Raw genomic sequence first — 19,350 nt, 5'->3', positions numbered from 1 at the left:
GCAGGGGGTCCAGCAGGGGGCCTGTGATGTCCTTCAGGTGGCTCAACTCCAACTCCAAAGGATTTCATGACCACAGATGTCAGAGAAACAGACCTGTAGTCATTTAATCCTGTGATGAAGGGCATCTTGGGGACTGGAATGACTGTGGTGCGTTTGAAGCAGGAGGGCACTTCACGCAGCTCCACAGATCGGATGAAGATCAGTGAAGACGGGCGGGCACAAGCTCGTCAGCATAGACTCAGACTAGACAACATAGACTAGGCAGGAGGGGGACACACACTGTCAGGACCTGGAGCCTTACTGAGCTTTTGTCTCTGAAAGAGCTGTCGAACATCCTCTTCACAGATCTTAAGTACAGGCAAGGGGTGATTTGGCTCAGGGAAAAAGTATAACAAGAGGTTAAAAGGAATTTGTATATTACAGAAGGTTCACACACAGCAACATGCTGGTTCTACTTGAGGTTTCTTCCGTTAAAGGGAGTTTTTCCTCTCCACTGTCGCCAAGTGTTTGCTCATAAGGAATTTGTTGGGTTTTTCTTTTTTGTAAAGTGCCTTGAGATGACAGAGTTGTGATTTGGCGCTGTACAAATAAACTGAAATTGAAATGGAATTGAATTGGATCAGGTAGGTCCAATCACCTTTCTGGTCGCCTCAAACTCTGAACAGGAAAAGTCCTTAGTAGTAACCTAAACAGAGAATACATTCATTTTTTTAAAGCCAGTTGTACACACTTGGTTGAACTGGTATATTCATGTCATTTAATGGTGTACAGGGCAATACAACTAACTTAAAAGATAAGTACACAAGTCTAAGTTACAAAACTTACACTGAATATGTCAATAACACAACGATATGTCAGTAAAAAAAAAAATTTACAAGGTGGTATAGAAAGAATCATTTGCAATATATGCTTTACATTCCTTCAGAAACCACTCTACATACAATGTCTCGGACATGTTTGCATATGTAGTGCAAATATCCCTCTGAAGAGACAACATAAAACTAGTTCAGAGGTGTCCACCAGCTCCAGCTGTGGGATTGTCTCAAGTAAAGTGTCAGAATACCAATAGTGTGTTGTGTTATGTGCCACATGTACTTATACATTTATATAAAATTCCTCTGCATTTGTTATTTCAGCAGGAGTCAGAGCTTGACGATGCCAAACCTGAAGCATTTTAAGATGAAGTAATTTTACAGGCCAGTCAAAAAAAAGAAAAAAAATATCTGTCCACCCAACCTCCAGACCCACTCCTTTCTTAGCGAAAGAATGCAAATCTGGAATCCCTGCCTTAGGGAGTCTTTTCCTCCAGCTTGAAATAAGCCAGGCCAATCACAGTGATTTATCTGAAACGGGGCAGGCTTTACTCTCCAGTCGTATTCTCATGTTTTTACCACAAAAACAACAGTCATTTACTAGCGTCTCTACCAAACACGTCATATGCTTTGTTTCTCTGATTGGCTTATTCTGCGTCCAATAGAAAAAGAGTTTGTCTGGCTTGCCAGGTTAATGTTCATTGGGCCACTAAACAAATTGGTGGTGTTTCCTTAACCTACAAGTCTATTTTTGGTTTCAAATTTTTACACTACTTTTCTTTTGAGTAGGGGTGTCATGGAAAAAATACTTGGGAGGCAAATCTCAGGTCAAAGGATGGCAAATTTAATAGGCAAGGCAACGGGCAAAGCAGCAGAGTCACAACAGAACATACGGCCTGCAGGACGGGTCAACACCGATTGACCATGAGCACAGAAAATGATCAGCTTTTGTATCAGTTGAACAGCATTAATTTACACATCAGTCACTCACATGTAAATCATGCCGGCAGGATGACATACATAATATAATTAGCGTCTCCCTGACTTTCCGTCTGCTTCCTTGTGACTACAAAGAAGTGTTAAAAGTCTTTATTGAATTAACATGGGACACAAAGGGGGGGTAGTAGACATTTGTCTGTCAATGTATACATTGAACTTAACAAATCCCTTATGAGCAAGCGCTTGGTGACAGTGGAGAGGAAAACTCCCTTTAACGGAAGAAAAAAAACCTCCAGCAGAACCGGGCTCAGTTTAGGCGGCCATCTGCCTCGACCGGTTGGGGTGAGTGGATAGAGGAGAGAGAAAAGAACAGCAACAATAAACAACAAATAGACACTGCAGGTTGGTGGGGCCAGTAACTGCACATCAGCAATATACAGCTCCAGGACCAGGGACACCTGCAGAAGGTACAGAGAGAGAACAGAGAGAGAGAGAGAGAGAGAGCACAAACTGTGGGAAGAAACAAGAAAAGCTTTTCATTTTCCAACCACGGCATCAAACCAGCCTCAAGTACTGGTGTCAATGTAGTCAGAATGTCTTCTCAGCTGCTGTTGAGCAAATGTCCAGGTTCAGTCATATTCCTTGTCAGTCCCGTATTGGTGGTGAATTTCTGTGTGATCTGCTGATTCAATTCAATTCAATTCAATTTTATTTGTATAGCGCCAAATCACAATACAAATCATCTCAAGGCACTTTACAAAAACTAAAACTAAAAACCCAACAATTCCCTTATGAGCAAGCACTTGGCGACAGTGGAGAGGAAAAACTCCCTTTAACGGAAGAAAAAAACCTCCAGCAGAACCGGGCTCAGTTTGGGCGGCCATCTGCCTCGACCGGTTGGGGTGAGTGGATAGAGCAGAGAGAAAAGAACAGCAACAATAAACAACAAATAGACACTGCAAGTTGGTGGGGCCAGTAACTGCACATCAGCGATAAACAGCTCCAGGACCAGGGACACCTGCAGAAGGTACAGAGAGAGAGAGAGAGAGAGAGAGAGAGGGAGGGAGAGAGCACAAACTAGGGGAGAGAGAGAGCACAAGGTTAGTAACATTCAATGGTGGAATATACATGAGGTGGGAGAGAAGGGGGGGTAGTTGCTCTTTCTGGGGAGCTGAACATCCGGGTAAGCGAATCACTTTTGTCTTGCAGGCGTGTCGTGTTGTGTGTGTTGTGTGGTTCGTCTGCAGACTGGCGGCAGACTAGCTGTGGTTTGGCACACCTGGGAACCGGCTAGACTTTGAACGGTTCACTGGCTGCTGCATTCCGGTGCTGGTCGGGTACCTTTCTGTTTTGACCGGTGTTTGTTGCTATTTCCTGACTTAGCGCTCGTTGGCCTACTGGTTAGCTTAGCTAGCTAGTTAGCTTGCTAACATGGCCTCTCCCTCTCTCTCTCTCTCCTGCTCGGTGTGCCACATGTTTAGTTATTCCTCTGCCTCCTTTAGCGATAATGATACCTGTATTAAGTGTAAGGTTCTGTTAGCCTTGGAGGCGAGGATCACTGATTTGGAAGCGCGGCTCCGCACCTTCGAACAAAAGCCAGCTAGCCTAGCCCCGTTAGCTGGTGTGGAGCCACCGAGCTCAGGGTCTGTTAGCGGTCCAAGGGCAGCTCCGGAGCAGCCCGGAGAATTAGCCTGGGTGACGGTCCGAAGGAAACATACTCCTAAGCAGAAGCCCACGGCTCATCACCTGCCTGTTCATGTTTCTAATAGATTTTCCCCGCTCAGCAACACACCCGCTGAGAAACCGACTCTGATAATTGGCGATTCCATAGTCAGGAACGTGAAGCTAGAGACACCAGCGACCATAGTCAAATGTATTCCTGGGGCCAGAGCGGGCGACATCGAGTCAAATCTGAAGCTGCTGGCTAAGGCTAATCGTAAATATGGGAAAATTGTTATTCACGTCAGCAGCAATGACACCCGATTACGCCAATCGGAGGTCACTAAAATTAATGTTGAGTCGGTGTGTAACTTTGCTAAATTAATGTCGGACTCCGTAGTTTTCTCTGGACCCCTCCCCAATCTGACCAGCGATGACATGTTTAGCCGCATGTCATCGTTCCGTCGCTGGCTGTCTAGGTGGTGTCCAGCAAACGATGTGGGCTTCATAGACAATTGGGCCACTTTCTGGGGAAAACCCGATCTGCTGATCTTGCCATAATTTGTAACTCATTCATGTGATTGTTGAAATCACAGTGAAGAGAGAAGATACACGTGTTCTGCGTGATTTCTCTATCGTTGGGCACCAGATATCGCCTTTGTCACCTTCTTGTATTCACTTGTCTTGACGTTTATTGGAGCTCGAAGTGTGGGCCCTGCCCAATCAGCACTTCTCCCCCCTCACCGAGGTGAACATTTCAGGTGACAAATTTGACTCTCTGTGCCTTGTTGATCGTCTTCCGTGGCAGCTGTTTCCTTGTTCAGTCGGGGTGCATCTGGGTGGGGGTCGTTGTCTGGTATTGGAATCTGTCAGGTTTACGCTACACTGACATGGTTCTTTTCCTGAAGGCAATGAAACACACGACAACTTTGTACCGAGTATATGCTCTGCAAGTGAAAACGCCTCAGTTGCAGACCGGGAGAAGAGACTTTCTTCTCTCCCCCATGCGACTTTCACCCTTCTCCTCCAGTGAGAAACAAACCAGACACAGGATGCATAGGTGCAGTAAAAAGCTTCAGTTCATCAAAGGTCATAAGGTCATGTGGGTTACCTGGAGAAACAGACCTCTTACACAAACATCCTGTCTTCAAATCTGTTCCACAATGGCAACCTTTAAACTTTTGACCTCATGACCCCAACAGAATCCTCTTAAAGTGACTGGCGTGGACCCACGAAGCATGTGGACCCCTAGACCTTAGTGCAGCATTCGACACCATTGACCACAATATCTTATTACAGAGACTGGAGCATGTGATTGGTATCAGAGGAACAGCGTTAAAGTGGTTCCAATCCTATTTATCGGACAGATTCCAGTTTGTTCATGTCCATGATGAACCTTCCACATGAACAAAAGTTAGTTATGGAGTTCCACAAGGCTCCGTTCTAGGACCGATTCTGTTCACCCTGTACATGCTTCCTTTAGGATATGTCATTAGGAAGCACTCTATTAATTACCACTGCAATGCAGATGACACTCAGTTATATCTATCTATTAAACCTGTTAACACAAACCAGTTAACCAGACTTCAAGCCTGTCTAACTGACATAAAGGCCTGGATGACCAGTAACTTTTTACTTTTAAACTCGGAGAAAACAGAAGTCATTATATTTGGGCCAAAAAATCTCAGAAATAACTTTTCTCAAATAATAGCTACTCTAGATGGCATAACCCTGGCCTCTAGCACTACTGTAAAAAACCTTGGAGTTATTTTTGACCAGGACATGTCCTTTAACTCACACATAAAACAAATCTCTAGAACTGCATTCTTTCACCTGCGCAACATTTCCAAAATTAGGAACATCCTGTCTCAAAATGATGCAGAAAAACTAGTCCATGCATTTGTTACCTCAAGGCTAGATTACTGTAACTCATTACTATCTGGATGTCCCAATATCTCCATAAAAAGCCTCCAATTAATCCAGAATGCCGCAGCCAGAGTCCTGACAGGAACTAGCAGGAGAGATCATATTTCTCCTATATTGGCTTCTCTTCATTGGCTCCCTGTAAAATATAGAATAGAATTTAAAATCCTTCTTCTCACATACAAATCCCTTCATAATCAAGCTCCTTCATACCTTAAAGACCTCATAGTACCATATTATCCCAATCGACCACTTCGCTCTCAGAGTGCAGGTCTACTTGTGGTTCCCAGAGTTTCCAAAAGCAGAATGGGAGGCAGAGCCTTTAGTTATCAAGCTCCTCTCCTATGGAACCAGCTTCCAGCCTGGGTTCAGGAGGCAGACACTCTCTATACTTTTAAGGCTAGACTTAAAACCTTCCTCTTTGACAAAGCATATAGTTAGGGCTGGCTTCAGGCAACCCTGAACCATCCCTTAGTTATGCTGCTATAGGCCTAGACTGCCCGAGGACCATCGGTGCACTGAGCTCCCCTACCCTAACCCCCTTCCCCTCCCCTCCCCTCTCTTCTCTCCTCCCACCTCATGTATATTCCACCATTGAATGTTACTAACCTTGTGCTCTCTCCCTCTCTCTCTGTTCTCTCTGTACCTTCTGCAGGTGTCCCTGGTCCTGGAGCTGTATATCGCTGATGTGCAGTTACTGGTCCCACCAACTTGCAGTGTCTATTTGTTGTTTATTGTTGCTGTTCTTTTCTCTCTGCTCTATCCACTCACCCCAACCGGTCGAGGCAGATGGTCGCCCAAACTGAGCCCGGTTCTGCTGGAGGTTTTTTCTTCCGTTAAAGGGAGTTTTTCCTCTCCACTGTCGCCAAGTGCTTGCTCATAAGGGAATTGTTGGGTTTTTAGTTTTAGTTTTGTAAAGTGCCTTGAGATGATTTGTATTGTGATTTGGCGCTATACAAATAAAATTGAATTGAATTGTGTCTGCAAGATCACGTCTGGGAGTACAGATGGTTTCCCACACCTCAGTGCAGTTATGAGCTTCTCCATCATTTTCTGTGGGAAGAAGAGTTGCAGGGTTTAGCACGTTACACCTTTTGACAGTGCTGTTAGGCATTTCAAGCAAAATAGTGTGATATCTTAACCAACGCTGTGTGTGTAGTATGTGTGCAACGGCGTGTGGAACCATCAATGTTAAATCAAAATCGCAAACAAAACAAAATCGCGTGACGCTAGAACAGCTTTCTCTGCTGCAGCGACGGCTCTCAGAGAGGAAGCCCTGTTGCTACTGGATCCAGCTTGATGAGAAATAAGCAACAGGTCATAGTTTTCTGCTGTCACAGAAGTCATTTAACTGTCCTTCTGGTCGACAAACTGAGTGAAGGTTAAGTTAGGATTACGCAGACCCAGTGTGGGAGCTACGGTGAGTGCTGCCTTTAAATCCAGAAAGGTCTTTTTTTTTTTTTTCTCTTCAGGAGTCCACATGATTTTGTCATGTGCAGAGAGTTGTTTACCATGCACCATAGCAGACATAGGAGCTTCACGCAGCGAATAATTCGGGATCCACTGCCTGCAAAATGATGTCATGCCAAGAAATCTCATCTTTTTCTTTTTTTTTTTTGGTTATGTGTCTTTTTTTGTGTGTTTTTTGTTTTTGTACAAACTGCAGTTTGGAAAGACTTACTTAATGGCCATTTTTCTGCAAGATGTTTTCAGCAGGTGCACTGTATCTATTTTGCATGCTTCTTCAGATGGACTACAAATCAGCAAATCATCTACAGTATATACTGTAGTAATGCTGAGCCGGCAGGTAAATAAAGGCCTTGAAGGCTTCTACTGAGAGTAGAAAGTAACTCGGACTTTCAGAGTAACCTTGAGGACATCTGGTCCAGGTGTAAATCTTTCTTTCAAATAAAAAGGCAAACCAGTACTGGCTGTTCCTGTGTACAGGGACAAAAAAGAAAGTATTGGCCAAATCTACTACTGAAAAATGGGTCGAATTTGGTGGTACCACAGACAAGATGGTTTGAGGATTACTTACTTCTGGCACTCGGGGGTGGATGGCTGCATTCACTCCCTGTAAATCTTGCCTATATCATATTTATGGGCTGCCCAGAGATATTTTGGAATTTGCTCGAGCTCTGGTGGTAAACTAGTTTCTATGATGCTAAAGGCTGCAGCATTAGCGGTGTTGTGGCTATTAATGAGCTCAACTGTTCTACAATCTTGTACAACTGATGTAAATAGTGTACGATGTACATCACCCTTCTTACTATACTCTGTCCTAGGATCTGATGCTGTTGGTTGAAACTCCTTGAGGAACAGCAAGCTCTGCAACCAGCGGTTTAGGTCTTTCCAACTCCAGTCAACAGGTTTTGCCAGTGGGATGTGTGGAGTGTTTCCTGTAAAAAGTTCTTTCTGGGTAGGGGAGAGCAGAACAGAGGCAACAGCAGCAGTCTTTCTCCAATAGACGTGTGCCAACTTTATCACTTCCACTTCCTTATTTTCTACATACCACTGCTTTTCATACTCCTCTTCTAGTCCTACATCTACATGTGCTGTGCAGTGCAATGATTTATGTTGTATCAGGGTACCTGCTTGTGTACAGTGTGAGTGTGCAAAGTCTATGAGTTGTTGTGTAACAGGAGTCTCACCTACAACCTGCCATTTATATGCAAATTGTGAAAGGACGTTAACCATCTGAGTGAGCTGAGTTGGATAATCCTCATCTCCTTGTTTCACGACCTTTATTCCATTAGGTGTTGAGTGTAACACTATGCCGAATTGACACATCAAATCTCTACCTAATAAATTTACGGGACAATTTTGTGACATAATGAATGAGTGTTTGGTGGTCTGTTTCCCCAAAGTGCATTTGAGAGGAACAGAGCAGCTTTCCAAAACAGGTTTTCCACTAGCACCTACTGTGAGACAAGACCTACCACTCATTTTAGGAGTGTATGGTAGTGAATCATTTTTCAGTACAGAGCTTGTAGCTCCTGAATCAACCAGAAATGTCACTTCATGTTTATCAATAGAAAGACAAAGTTCTGGGAATATCTTATATTTGTCAGAATCACAGTACATGGAAAAATGTAGCAGTTTATGCTTTGGCTCTATCTTCTTATGTGTAGATGTGTGGATTGGAGTTACCTGGTCTGGCGTTTGTTCTTGTATAGGTGTCACCTGACCCGGCATCTGCTCCACCCCCTCTCCAAGTCAGTCCACTTTCTGTTTATTCACAGAGCAGTTTCTTGTGACCTCAGGTTTCAGCCTGCTTAAAAAGGCATCCTTCGGGTGGGCTTCAGAGGTACTCAATGGGTTGCCTCTCAGCCCATCTTCAGGTGGGACATGACCGCTGTGGATGTCATAAGCTTCAGTAAGCCGGGGAAGAAAGGCTCCCACAGACTCCTCCAACTTCTGATGCATTGTGCTGATCATACCCATATCCTGTTTGAGTGGGGATTTTGCTTGCACCTCCCGTACCAATTGAATGGCGGAATCCCTGTACAGGGCATTGTCTGCGTGTTCCCGGTCATCTTTTGTTTCCTCGTCTTCACCAGACAAGTGGCTCTGCCCTTTGGATCTCGTCAGCATGGTGAGAGTCTCTCTTCTTGTGTATTGCCTTTGGTTGTGATATGGAGGAGGAGGGGGAGCAGAGTCCAGGCCTGGATCCACCTTGTGTAACTCAGACAGAACAGGATACAGAGATTTAGTGTCAGAACAATCTTTTGGTCTATATATGTTCTGGTTCTGTTTGTTTCTGTTTAGACCTTTTGTCTCTATCTTCATACTGCCTTCTCTTCACCTTGCTTTCCCTAACATGACATTCTTCTTTCCACATGCAATACGCTTTCCAATCAGCTTGGAACACGTGTTTGTTCCTTTCTCTCTTGGACAAAGACTTGTGTTGCTTTGCACTCTTTCTTTCCTTTTCTTCTTTTTAAGTTTATCTTTTAAACAAAGTTAACTGTCGACTATTCAGACTAAACTCCACAGGAAAACCCAGCTCCCACCAGTTGCTTATTACTTGTGTTGTACTTTTTTCTAATTTCTTCATTTAACAGTGACAAATAAGTCGGTAGACTAGACCCTGGCCAGGCATTAGCTTCAGGCATCATATTTTTTACTATTAAATGAGGAGAAACAAACTTAACAACTCCTCAGTATATTTAAGGTATTTCTTTTGTAGGTTTTTTTCTTGTTATCGTCATGCCAGCTATTTAAGCAATTTGCCTTGTAAATACTTTTCTTGTTAGCAGTATGTAATAACAATAAAAACACTGGTGTGTCATAAAGTTATCCCGTCTCTCTGCATAGCTATGGAGAACAGGTGGGACGAATTTTACGACTTCATCTCTCTGGGAACATACCCATCTGGGTATAACAAGTCCCAAAGATTAAATCTTAGGAGGTACGCCTCCAAATTCACAGTAAAGGGTGAGTACCTGAAATACATTCAAATGTAACTAGTGTCTCAGCAAGATAGCTCTTTTATAGCTTCAGCTGTAATTAACAATAACCTGGTATCAAACTCATTCTTCAGATGAAGTTTCCAGTGGAACAATTATGGATGTGTCCTGTAAATGTTGGGGCTCACTGGATTTTAGTGGTTTGTTTACTTTTTTTTTTGCTTCTTGCTTATTTTACAATATTATTTACCACAGTGATATTATATACATGTATCTTGTACAAAGATATTTCAGTTGACCTCTGACATAGCAAAGTCCATACACTTCCGATAAATGGATCTGTAATATAAATACGCGAGAATAACATGAATATGTTAAACATTTTTAGATCATCAACATGTCTGAAAAGGTCCTGGTGTTGATTGATCCCTTATCAAATGAAGGTGCCTATGAGCGTAAAATGCTACGAAAATGGAGGTAAGAGTGTTTTTCTTTTCTGAAGCTGACTTTTGCAATTTTACAAAGCTATATTTGCTATTTTCTTCTTTTAATTCTTTTTAAAATTTATTTTATGTTTGCAATCAGGAATTTCTTGCGGATGTCAGGCTACGGAGATCAGGGAGCAAAGTGGACTGTACAGACACTGCAACACAACAAGCAGCATGATTCCAGCAGCTGTGGCATTTTAGTGTTGATGGTAAATATTTTTAAACTAATGGTATAGCTGTTTATATGTGACAAAAGTTATTGTTATGACCTAAAATGCCATTTTGTAGTTTGCAGAAGAATATCTCACGAGGGGACACATCCATACAATCCAGACAACTGCACAAGCCATTGACAAGGCACGATTTGAAGTGGCTTGTAAATTGCTTCAGTGTAAAGGTTAGTGGCAACACCTGTGAAATTAGCAAGTCCATGGCACTACCTGTCCCTTTGTCTGCTTCCTGCGTTTCCCCATTGACAGACAAAGCAATGGAATCACCTGTGAAATTAGCAAGTCCATGGCACTACCTGCCCTTTGTCTGCTTCCTGCGTTTCCCCATTGACAGACAAAGCAGTGTGAAAACTTGTTTGATAAACATTTTCACATCTATGTATACTAAATGTGTGTATAAATACTTGATGAAACATATTTGTGTTATTACTACAAACTTAAATATGAGTAGTGTAACATTTATTTACTAATATGGAATAAGTGAAGTTGCTACTGTTTAAAACCTTATGAAACCATTGTTTTAGGGAATGCAGTTGATTACTGCATGGTGTGCGCCTCACTTGAAGATGATCCCAACAAGTGCTTCATTGAAATGGTAAAGTAACAAACATTTGTGTTTTGTATGATCAATTTACTCACAAATGTGTGTGCGTATTACCATAGAATTTAGATAATTGTGGAGTCTTTTGTACTTCATGCCTTTTTATTGATTTTGTTTCAGGTGCAGTGTGCCCAACCATGAATAATTTTCAAAGACTATTACACAGGTTTTATTAAGTAGTGAATATTTAAAACATGCTCCCAAAATTCTTACAGTTCAGATGGAGTGAGTGTTAGTTAAATACGAAGTGAAATTTGAACTAGGAGCGTAATTCGTTAGGGTAAATGGACTGTGAAAATTATGCTGCCTGTGGTAAAATATAAGATTTTACCACAGGTAGCATGATTCGTTAGGGGAAATGGACTGTCAAATCATGCTACCCCTGCCCATTTAGTTAATAATACAGGGGTAGCATTTTTCGATAGGGTAGCGCGACTCGACAGAGTCCGCTAACGATTCGCGCTGCGGTAGCATTTTTCGACAAAGCAGCAAGACCCGACAGAACACCGGCAGGATGGCATACATAATATAATTAGCGTCTCCCTGACTTTCCGTCTGCTTCCTTGTGACTACAAAGCAGTGTTAAAAGTCTTTATTGAATTAACATAGGACACAAAAGGGGGGTAGTAGACATTTGTCTGTCAATGTATACATTTCCCTCACAGGGGTACAATTCAATCGGACTATTATAGATTAGACACAAAATGAATTCTCATTTTTTCTGCAAAATCACCTGGTGGTTTCTGCACTGTCATGTTGCTTTTCCTGAAGTGTCTTACATTTTTCCCATTTAAAAGTTTTTTTTTTTTTTTGAGGAGAGATTTTCCTTATCTGAGGCAAGGGACTAAGGACAGGGGGAGTCATATGCTGTACAGACTATAAAGCCCCTTGAGACAGATTTGTGAAATTTGGCTTGAACTTGAAAATCTAGTATGATCACTCAACTAAAGCAAATCTGCCTCATCTGGTTATCTTCTTGCGGGGCAAGTAGGCATTAGTGATCTGGTTCATCACCACCAGGGCAGGGAAGAGTGGCAATAGGAGGAAGGCCCACCAAGTTAGCCCTTTCACTGTGGCCTGGAACCAGTCTGAGAACATGGCAGACATCATAGTCACAGTACCCAGCAGGTAGACCACCAGGCCACAGGTGGCATGGTACAGCTTCAGTCTGGGAGCAGAGGAAGAGAGGTGTAGCAGCTTAGGAAAGATCATGCAGACACCACAAGCCGATTGGAGTCCAGTGGTGGCCAAGGTGCTGATGCCCAGCAGGCTATGCCAGGTGACTAGGTGGGGGAGCTCTGACACATTCTTGCTGGCCACCATAAATCCCAGCCCAGTGGCTGCAGCCATCAGGACCAGAGCCTGACAGAACCAGTGAAGACGGACTTTACCTTTCCTAGATTTGAAGCAAAAGGGAGATCCCTCAGCTGAGAGGAGGAGAATGCCTTCAGTCATACACAGGCAGTACTGCAGAAAGACAGAAGAATAAAGAAGTGCATTAATACAGTGCAATAAAATTCATTATTTTCAGTTGTTTGCAATTTCTTAAATTTATACTTGGGCTGGTTTCAAAAGTGAGAATAATTCTAGTTAAATGCACCTTAGGTTTTGTCATTGTAGTTTTGGCCATCGTTTGCATTTGTAATTGGTTAAGATAACTCTACACACCAAAGTAATTAAAGATGACAATACTGCAAAGTCCAACAATGGAAGAAACATGAGCAAGGAGACAATAAAAAATTAGCAACATCCTGTCTCAAAATGATGCAGAAAAACTAGTCCATGCATTTGTTACTTCAAGGCTAGATTACTGTAACACATTATTATGAGGATGCCCCATTAACTCCATAAAAAGCCTCCAGTTAATCCAGAATGCTGCAGGCTGGAGTCCTGACAGGAACTAGAAAGAGAGATGAGATCATATTTCTCCTATACTAGCTTCTATTCATCGGTCCCTGTAAAATCCAGAAAAGAATTTAATAGATTCAGACTCCTGAGGGACTTCATATAATGCCCTGAACACCTCTCCTCTCAAATGTACATGCACTGAATGTCACTAACTTTGTGCTCTCTATCTCTGTACCTTCTGCAGGTATCCCTGGTCCTGGAGCTGTATATTGCTGATGTGCAGTTACTGGCCCCAGCAACCTGCATAGTGTTGCTTGTTCTTTTGTTAAAGAGGGTTTTCACCCTGAGGGATTTTTTGAGGCATTTCTCTGTGTAATGTGCCTTTAGATTATTTTTTTATTGCCATTGGGCACTATACAAATAAATTGGATTGAATTAAATTGAAACTGTACTGTGAGGTTTAAGCTGTTTAGACTAGTTTCACATACAGTAAATCTGTTGTACTAGTTGTACTGATTGAACTACTTAAGTACTGACTACTATGCTGAACTATATTTCTTCATGATACTTTATCAACATATCACTGCGTGTGAGTGTTAAAGTGAGCAATGAGTCATAGAAGGGTTCTATTGTGTGTGCTTTGAATTCACTGCAAATGAAGAAAAAAAAAAGACGTCACTCGAAGGTTTACAGCTCAGAGAGAAGAATTGTTTCTGACAGGAGAGGCATGATGGTTGAACAGCAACTTGTCATGGCTGACGTGTTCTGTTTATGTATTAGTCTGTAACACTGGTGCAACATAGTTAGTGTCAGCACACCCTCATTCCAACCCATCCTATCCATTATTCAGAGTGGAAAGAAGATAGAAACACAAAGACCAAAGGTTGTGAAGAGAGTATGACATAAGCTTACGGAAGAACTCTTATGTCCTAATGCATCAACTCATGTCATGTAATGTCATAATGGTGCCAAACTGTTTGGTTGAAGGTAGAGAATGTTATAATCTACACATTAACTGCAAAACACAGACAGATTTAATTACTGTAAAGAATGAGAAGGCATGCAATAGCATGCAAGCTGTGACAAATTGAACTCAGGGTCAGATCAGACTGCTAAAGAGATACAGATATATATATATATATATATATATATAGATATATAGATATAGATAGATATAGATATATAGATATAGATATATAGATATAGATACCCACCATCCACACTAGGGCCAAAGCATCTAGTAGCTCAGTGTTCCAATATCCGCAAACGGCAGCTGCTATCACAACTAGAGATTGAAGAAATACAACACAAATGCTACGGCAAGGGGGAGCCAGGACGCCAGGTCAGGGGGGAAACAACACCACCCCCACCCGAGATTGGGTATCAAGCCCCAATGACAAGCCCCGACACGCTCAACACAAGAGCAGCTGACCTGAGAGTGAAGATCGTAGGCAAGATGGACACCTGGAACCTCCGCAGCCGGTTACCAAGACTAAGTGAAGTACTCTCTGAAAGTCTACTAGAAGATGTGAATGCAGCATTACGAACAATCCCCACTGTGACCATCACTGAGACCAACAAGCTGATATACACCTCGGCAACAGTGATCCTTGAGATGCTTGGCCACAAAATACATTCCACCACCAAAGAGCAGTACCCTGCATGTAGAAGGAGGTTAGAGGCAAAAATAAGGGCAACACGGAGAGAAGTTAGCCAACTATCAGAACTGCAGAGAAGGGGGATGAAGTTGGGTAAGAAATACAGCAGGCTGTCCATATCTGAGGCCCTGGAGACTGCCAAACAACAACTCACAGCCCTGGCCACACGCCTGAAGAGGTACACCAGAGAAATAGAAGCACGGAGAATAAACAGGATGTTCTCCACCGAACCATCCAAAGTGTACTCTCAGTGGGGGGGCAGTAACACGAGAGCAGACCCACCAAGGCTGGAGACTGAACAATACTGGAAAAACATGGGAGAGGGAGGCATCACATAACACCAATGCCCAGTGGCTGGCAGACCTGAGAGCAGACCACAGCAACCTCCCTGAACAGGAACCAGTAACCATCGCAACGGCAGATATCCGAGAAAGGGTCTCAAACATGAAGAACTGGACAGCACCGGGGCCTGACATGATCCACACCTGGCTAAAGAAGCTAACTGCCCTCCATGAGCGCCTGGCAGCTCAAATGAACCAGCTGCTAATGGATGAGACTCACCCAGAGCGGCTAACTGAAGGCAGGACAGTCCTGATCCTGAAGGACCCCCCGAAAGGGAGCAGTCCCATCCAACTACCATCCGACAACCTGCCTCTGTACAACATGGAAGCTCCTGTCGAGCATCATAGCGGCTAAGATGGGTAGGCACATGGCTCAATACATGAGCGGGGCCCAGAAAGGAATGGGTAAGGACACCAGGGGAGCAAAACATCAACTACTGGTGGATAAAGCGGTCGCTCGAGACTGTAAGACCAGGCAGACCAACCTGTGCACCGCCTGGATTGACTACAAGAAAGCCTACGACTCAATGCCTCACACATGGATCCTGGAATGCCTGGAGCTGTACAACATCAATAGGACCCTAAGAACCTTCATAAGGAACTCAATGGGACTGTGGAAAACAACCCTAGTAGCCAACCTCAAGCCGATAGCACAAGTCTCCATCAAGTGCGGCATCTACCAAGGAGATGCTCTGTCCCCGCTGCTGTTCTGCATAGGCCTGAACCCCCTCAGCCAGATCATCACTAAGACTGGCTTCGGATACCGACTGCGAAATGGGGGAACCATCAGCCACCTCCTGTACATGGATGACATCAAGCTGTATGCCAGGACCGAGCGAGACATCGACTCACTGATCCACACCACCAGGATATACAGCAACGACATTGGAAAGTCATTCGGACTGGACAAGTGTGGCCGAATGATAACGAAGAGAGGGAAGGTTGTCAGGACTGAAGGAGTTGAACTCCCAGAAGGCGGCAGCATAGCGGATGTTGAGGGGAGCTACAAGTACCTTGGAATCCCACAGGCAAATGGGAACCAAGAAGAAGCCGCAAGGAAAGCAGCCACAGCCAAATACCTACAGAGAATAAGGCAAGTCCTCAGAAGTCAGCTAAATGGGAAGAACAAGGTCCAAGCCATCAACACCTACGCCCTGCTGGTCATCAGATACCCCGCTGGCATAATAAGCTGGCCAAAAGAGGACATAGAAGCCACTGATGTCAAGACAAGGAAGCTCTTCACAATGCATGGAGGACTTCACCCCAAATCCAGCATCCTGAGACTGTACGCTAAGAGGAAGGAAGGAGCGTCAGAGCCACCATCCAAGATGAAACAGCCAAGATCCATGAGTACATCAGGAAGATGGCACCAAGCGATGGAATACTTAGTGAATATCTCAGGCAACAGAAGCCCGATGCAGAGGAAGAAGAGCGAGAACCATCATGGCAGGACAAACCCCTGCACGGCATGTACCACCGACAGATACAAGAAGTGACTGATATCGAAAAGTCCTACCGGTGGCTGGAAAAAGCTGGACTGAAAGACAGCACAGAGGCACTGATCGTAGCGGCACAAGAACAGGCCCTGAGCACAAGATTGATAGAGGCCGGGGTCTACCACACCAGGCAGGACCCCAGGTGCAGGCTGTGCAAAGATGCTCCTGAGACAATCCAGCACATAACAGCAGGTTGTAAGATGCCAGCAGGCAGAGCGTACATGGAACGCCATAACTAAGTGGCCGGCATAGTGTACAGGAACATCTGTGCCGAGTATGGGCTGGAGGTCCCAAGGTCAAAATGGGACACACCTCCAAAGGTGAGGGAGAATGACCGAGCTAAGGTCCTGTGGGACTTCCAGATACAGACCGACAAACAGGTGATGGCTAACCAACCGGACAGAGTAGTGGTGGACAAACAACAAAAGAAAGCCGTAGTGGTAGATGTAGTGATCCCAAGTGACAGCAACATCAGAAAGAAGGAACATGAGAAGCTGGAGAAATACCAAGGGCTTAAAGAAGAGCTAGAAAAGATGTGGAAGGTGAAGGCAACAGTGGTCCCCGTGGTAATCGGCACCCTCGGGGCTGTGACCCCCAAACTGGGAGAGTGGCTTCAACAGATCCCAGGAACAACATCAGAGGTCTCAGTCCAGAAGAGCGCAGTGCTAGGAACAGCTAAGATACTGCAAAGAACCCTCAAACTCCCAGGCTTCTGGTAGAGGACCCGAGATTGAGGAAGACACACACACACACCACCCATAGGGGTGAGACGGGAATTTTATATATATATATATATATATATATATACACATACATACATGTGTGTGTGTGTGTGTGTGTGTGTATGTATGAGAGATGAATTGGAAACTTACTGCAACAGACATAAACAATGGATGCCAAGAAAACAGACCTGTAACAAAAACAATTAGCAGTAAACATAAAAGATAAAACATTCTAAGTGTTACATTTCATAAACACTGACCTCACAAACCCTTTAAATGTACTGAACTATCAACAAGAAGGCACATTAATTTTGCGTTGTTTTCAGACTGAAAATTGGTAAATGAAACTACCTAGTGAGTGTAATGCTACGTGAAGAGGCTCTGGGCTGTGTCGTCAATAATATGTAGTACCTTTAATAGGCGTGCACAGCAATGACCCATAAACCAAACAAACATTCGACCTTAAACCCGTGATTAAACTTAAAACCAATAGCAACATAATAACAAGTAATATACTAAAATCATGCATGGCTCGGTCCAAACATCCATAACGTTACTGTGATACTGATACTCACTGGTTCCTGGTCTTGACAGCAGGGAGATTGTGAGGGTCAGGCCCAGGCCGATGACGTGAGCTGCTATCACCGCCGCTCTCCGCAGCCACACGTACAACCAGAACTCTCGCATGCCCAGTCCCTCTCCCACCGGGCTGTACTCCACATCACTCCGCATTCCTGTCCATGTACCCGCCGGCTCCCGCGGCTGGAAAAGAGCCGCAGAAACGGAAGCACGGGGCGCGTGTTCTGCCCGGACACTGCACGGCAGAGGAAGTCAAGCTGCACGCGCACACAGCACTTCCGTTGTGCTTTCACACCACATTCCAGTAAAGCCTGTAGCTGTCTGCTGTACTTACGTTTGTCTCCCAAGTAATTATTGTCTTGCACTAATCGTAGGTGTGTGTATTCATTATAAAAGTAATATTTTGAAGGGGGAGATGATTTACTTTCAGTCGCAGTTTTATTTTTTAGCAATTTGATAAGCGCGGACGGTGTAAATCTCACCCACCTAACACCAAACAATCTCAGGGGATTTAAAAACGGAAGCTTCACCAGTCCACAGTGCCCCCGCAGCAGACAGGCTGGGTGCTGCACTGTCCTAAGCCCGACTTTAGTTCACTTTAGTAAAATGAAAACCTCCACCATTACATGGTGGTTCGTATTAGAGAAATTAGATACTCAATTTCCATTTCGTATTGTCCAATGTATCCCGACCACACCGAATCACAGCATGCTGAAAATGGCCGGCCAGCAACATATCAATCAGAACTGGGATATGATCAAGTACAAGAATTCTTCCAGTAGTGTACTACCATGCAGCTTTAGAATACTGATGATTTACTTAGCTAGCCTGGCCAACCAAGATCCACTACTTAAGAAAAGAATGTGGGTCTAGAACCTCTGCCAGTCTTTTCCTCCAGCCTCAAATGCGCCGGGCTAATCACAACCCTTGGGGCGGGCTTTACGCTCCAGTCGTCCAACCAAATTTAAAAAAGGGCTGCCACTTGTTCATAATGTTGCTCAATGACAGTCCCAAATCCGCAAATCCATATACAACTGGGTTTTGTTTACTCTGTTCAAAAATATGCACAGAACTGGTCATAACACTGTATTCTCATGTTTTTATGACAAAAACGGCAATAGCCATTCACTAGCGTCTCTACCACACGCGGCATATCCTTGATATGATATTGATTGGTTTATTCTGCGTCCATTGGCCCGCCCCCTGGAAATTGACTAGAGATTCTAGACTAATTCTTTGTATAGAAGAGAAAAAAGGTTAGTCTGGCTGGCCAGGCTACTACTTAGCTCCCACACCAGTTCAATACTTTTTCTTTATCATAAATTTCTGATTACATCTAGGGCAGTTTTGTTCATCTGTCACTACATCTATCATTCATCAGTTCATTAATCAATCTTGAGAACCAAAGACATCATTTTGGTCATATTAAAAATGCATACTGCACCTTTTCATAAACAAGAAACATATCCCTCTACAATGTAAACAGTTTTTTAGTATAAAAATAGCTTTTTACATTACCAACATTTTTTTTTTATATATTAACAAACACAAATAAATGTACAAAATCAAAGTGTCAGAGATAATCTACAACAGCATGTAGTGGCCTAATATCAAAGTAATAACGAGACATCTGCTGAATAAATCA

General features: G+C 43.6%; 1 protein-coding gene across 1 annotated transcript; it reads right to left on the bottom strand.

The window, feature by feature from the left end:
• Nucleotides 1-11,214: 11,214 nt before the first annotated feature.
• Nucleotides 11,215-18,058, bottom strand: cyb561d1 (cytochrome b561 family, member D1). Its single transcript, XM_026307390.2, has 3 exons — nt 17,702-18,058; nt 17,277-17,314; nt 11,215-12,528 (listed from the first exon to the last, which is right to left on the bottom strand). The coding sequence occupies exons 1-3, from the start codon at nt 17,856-17,858 to the stop codon at nt 12,022-12,024; spliced, it is 702 nt and encodes a 233-aa protein (XP_026163175.1). The 5' UTR covers nt 17,859-18,058; the 3' UTR covers nt 11,215-12,021.
• Nucleotides 18,059-19,350: the final 1,292 nt, after the last annotated feature.

The sequence above is a fragment of the Mastacembelus armatus genome, chromosome 5 (assembly GCF_900324485.2).
Source record: "Mastacembelus armatus chromosome 5, fMasArm1.2, whole genome shotgun sequence".
In the NCBI taxonomy this organism is placed as follows: Eukaryota; Metazoa; Chordata; class Actinopteri; order Synbranchiformes; family Mastacembelidae; genus Mastacembelus; species Mastacembelus armatus.
Note: the sequence above shows the minus strand (reverse complement) of the source record. Positions and strands in the feature narration are given on the sequence as shown.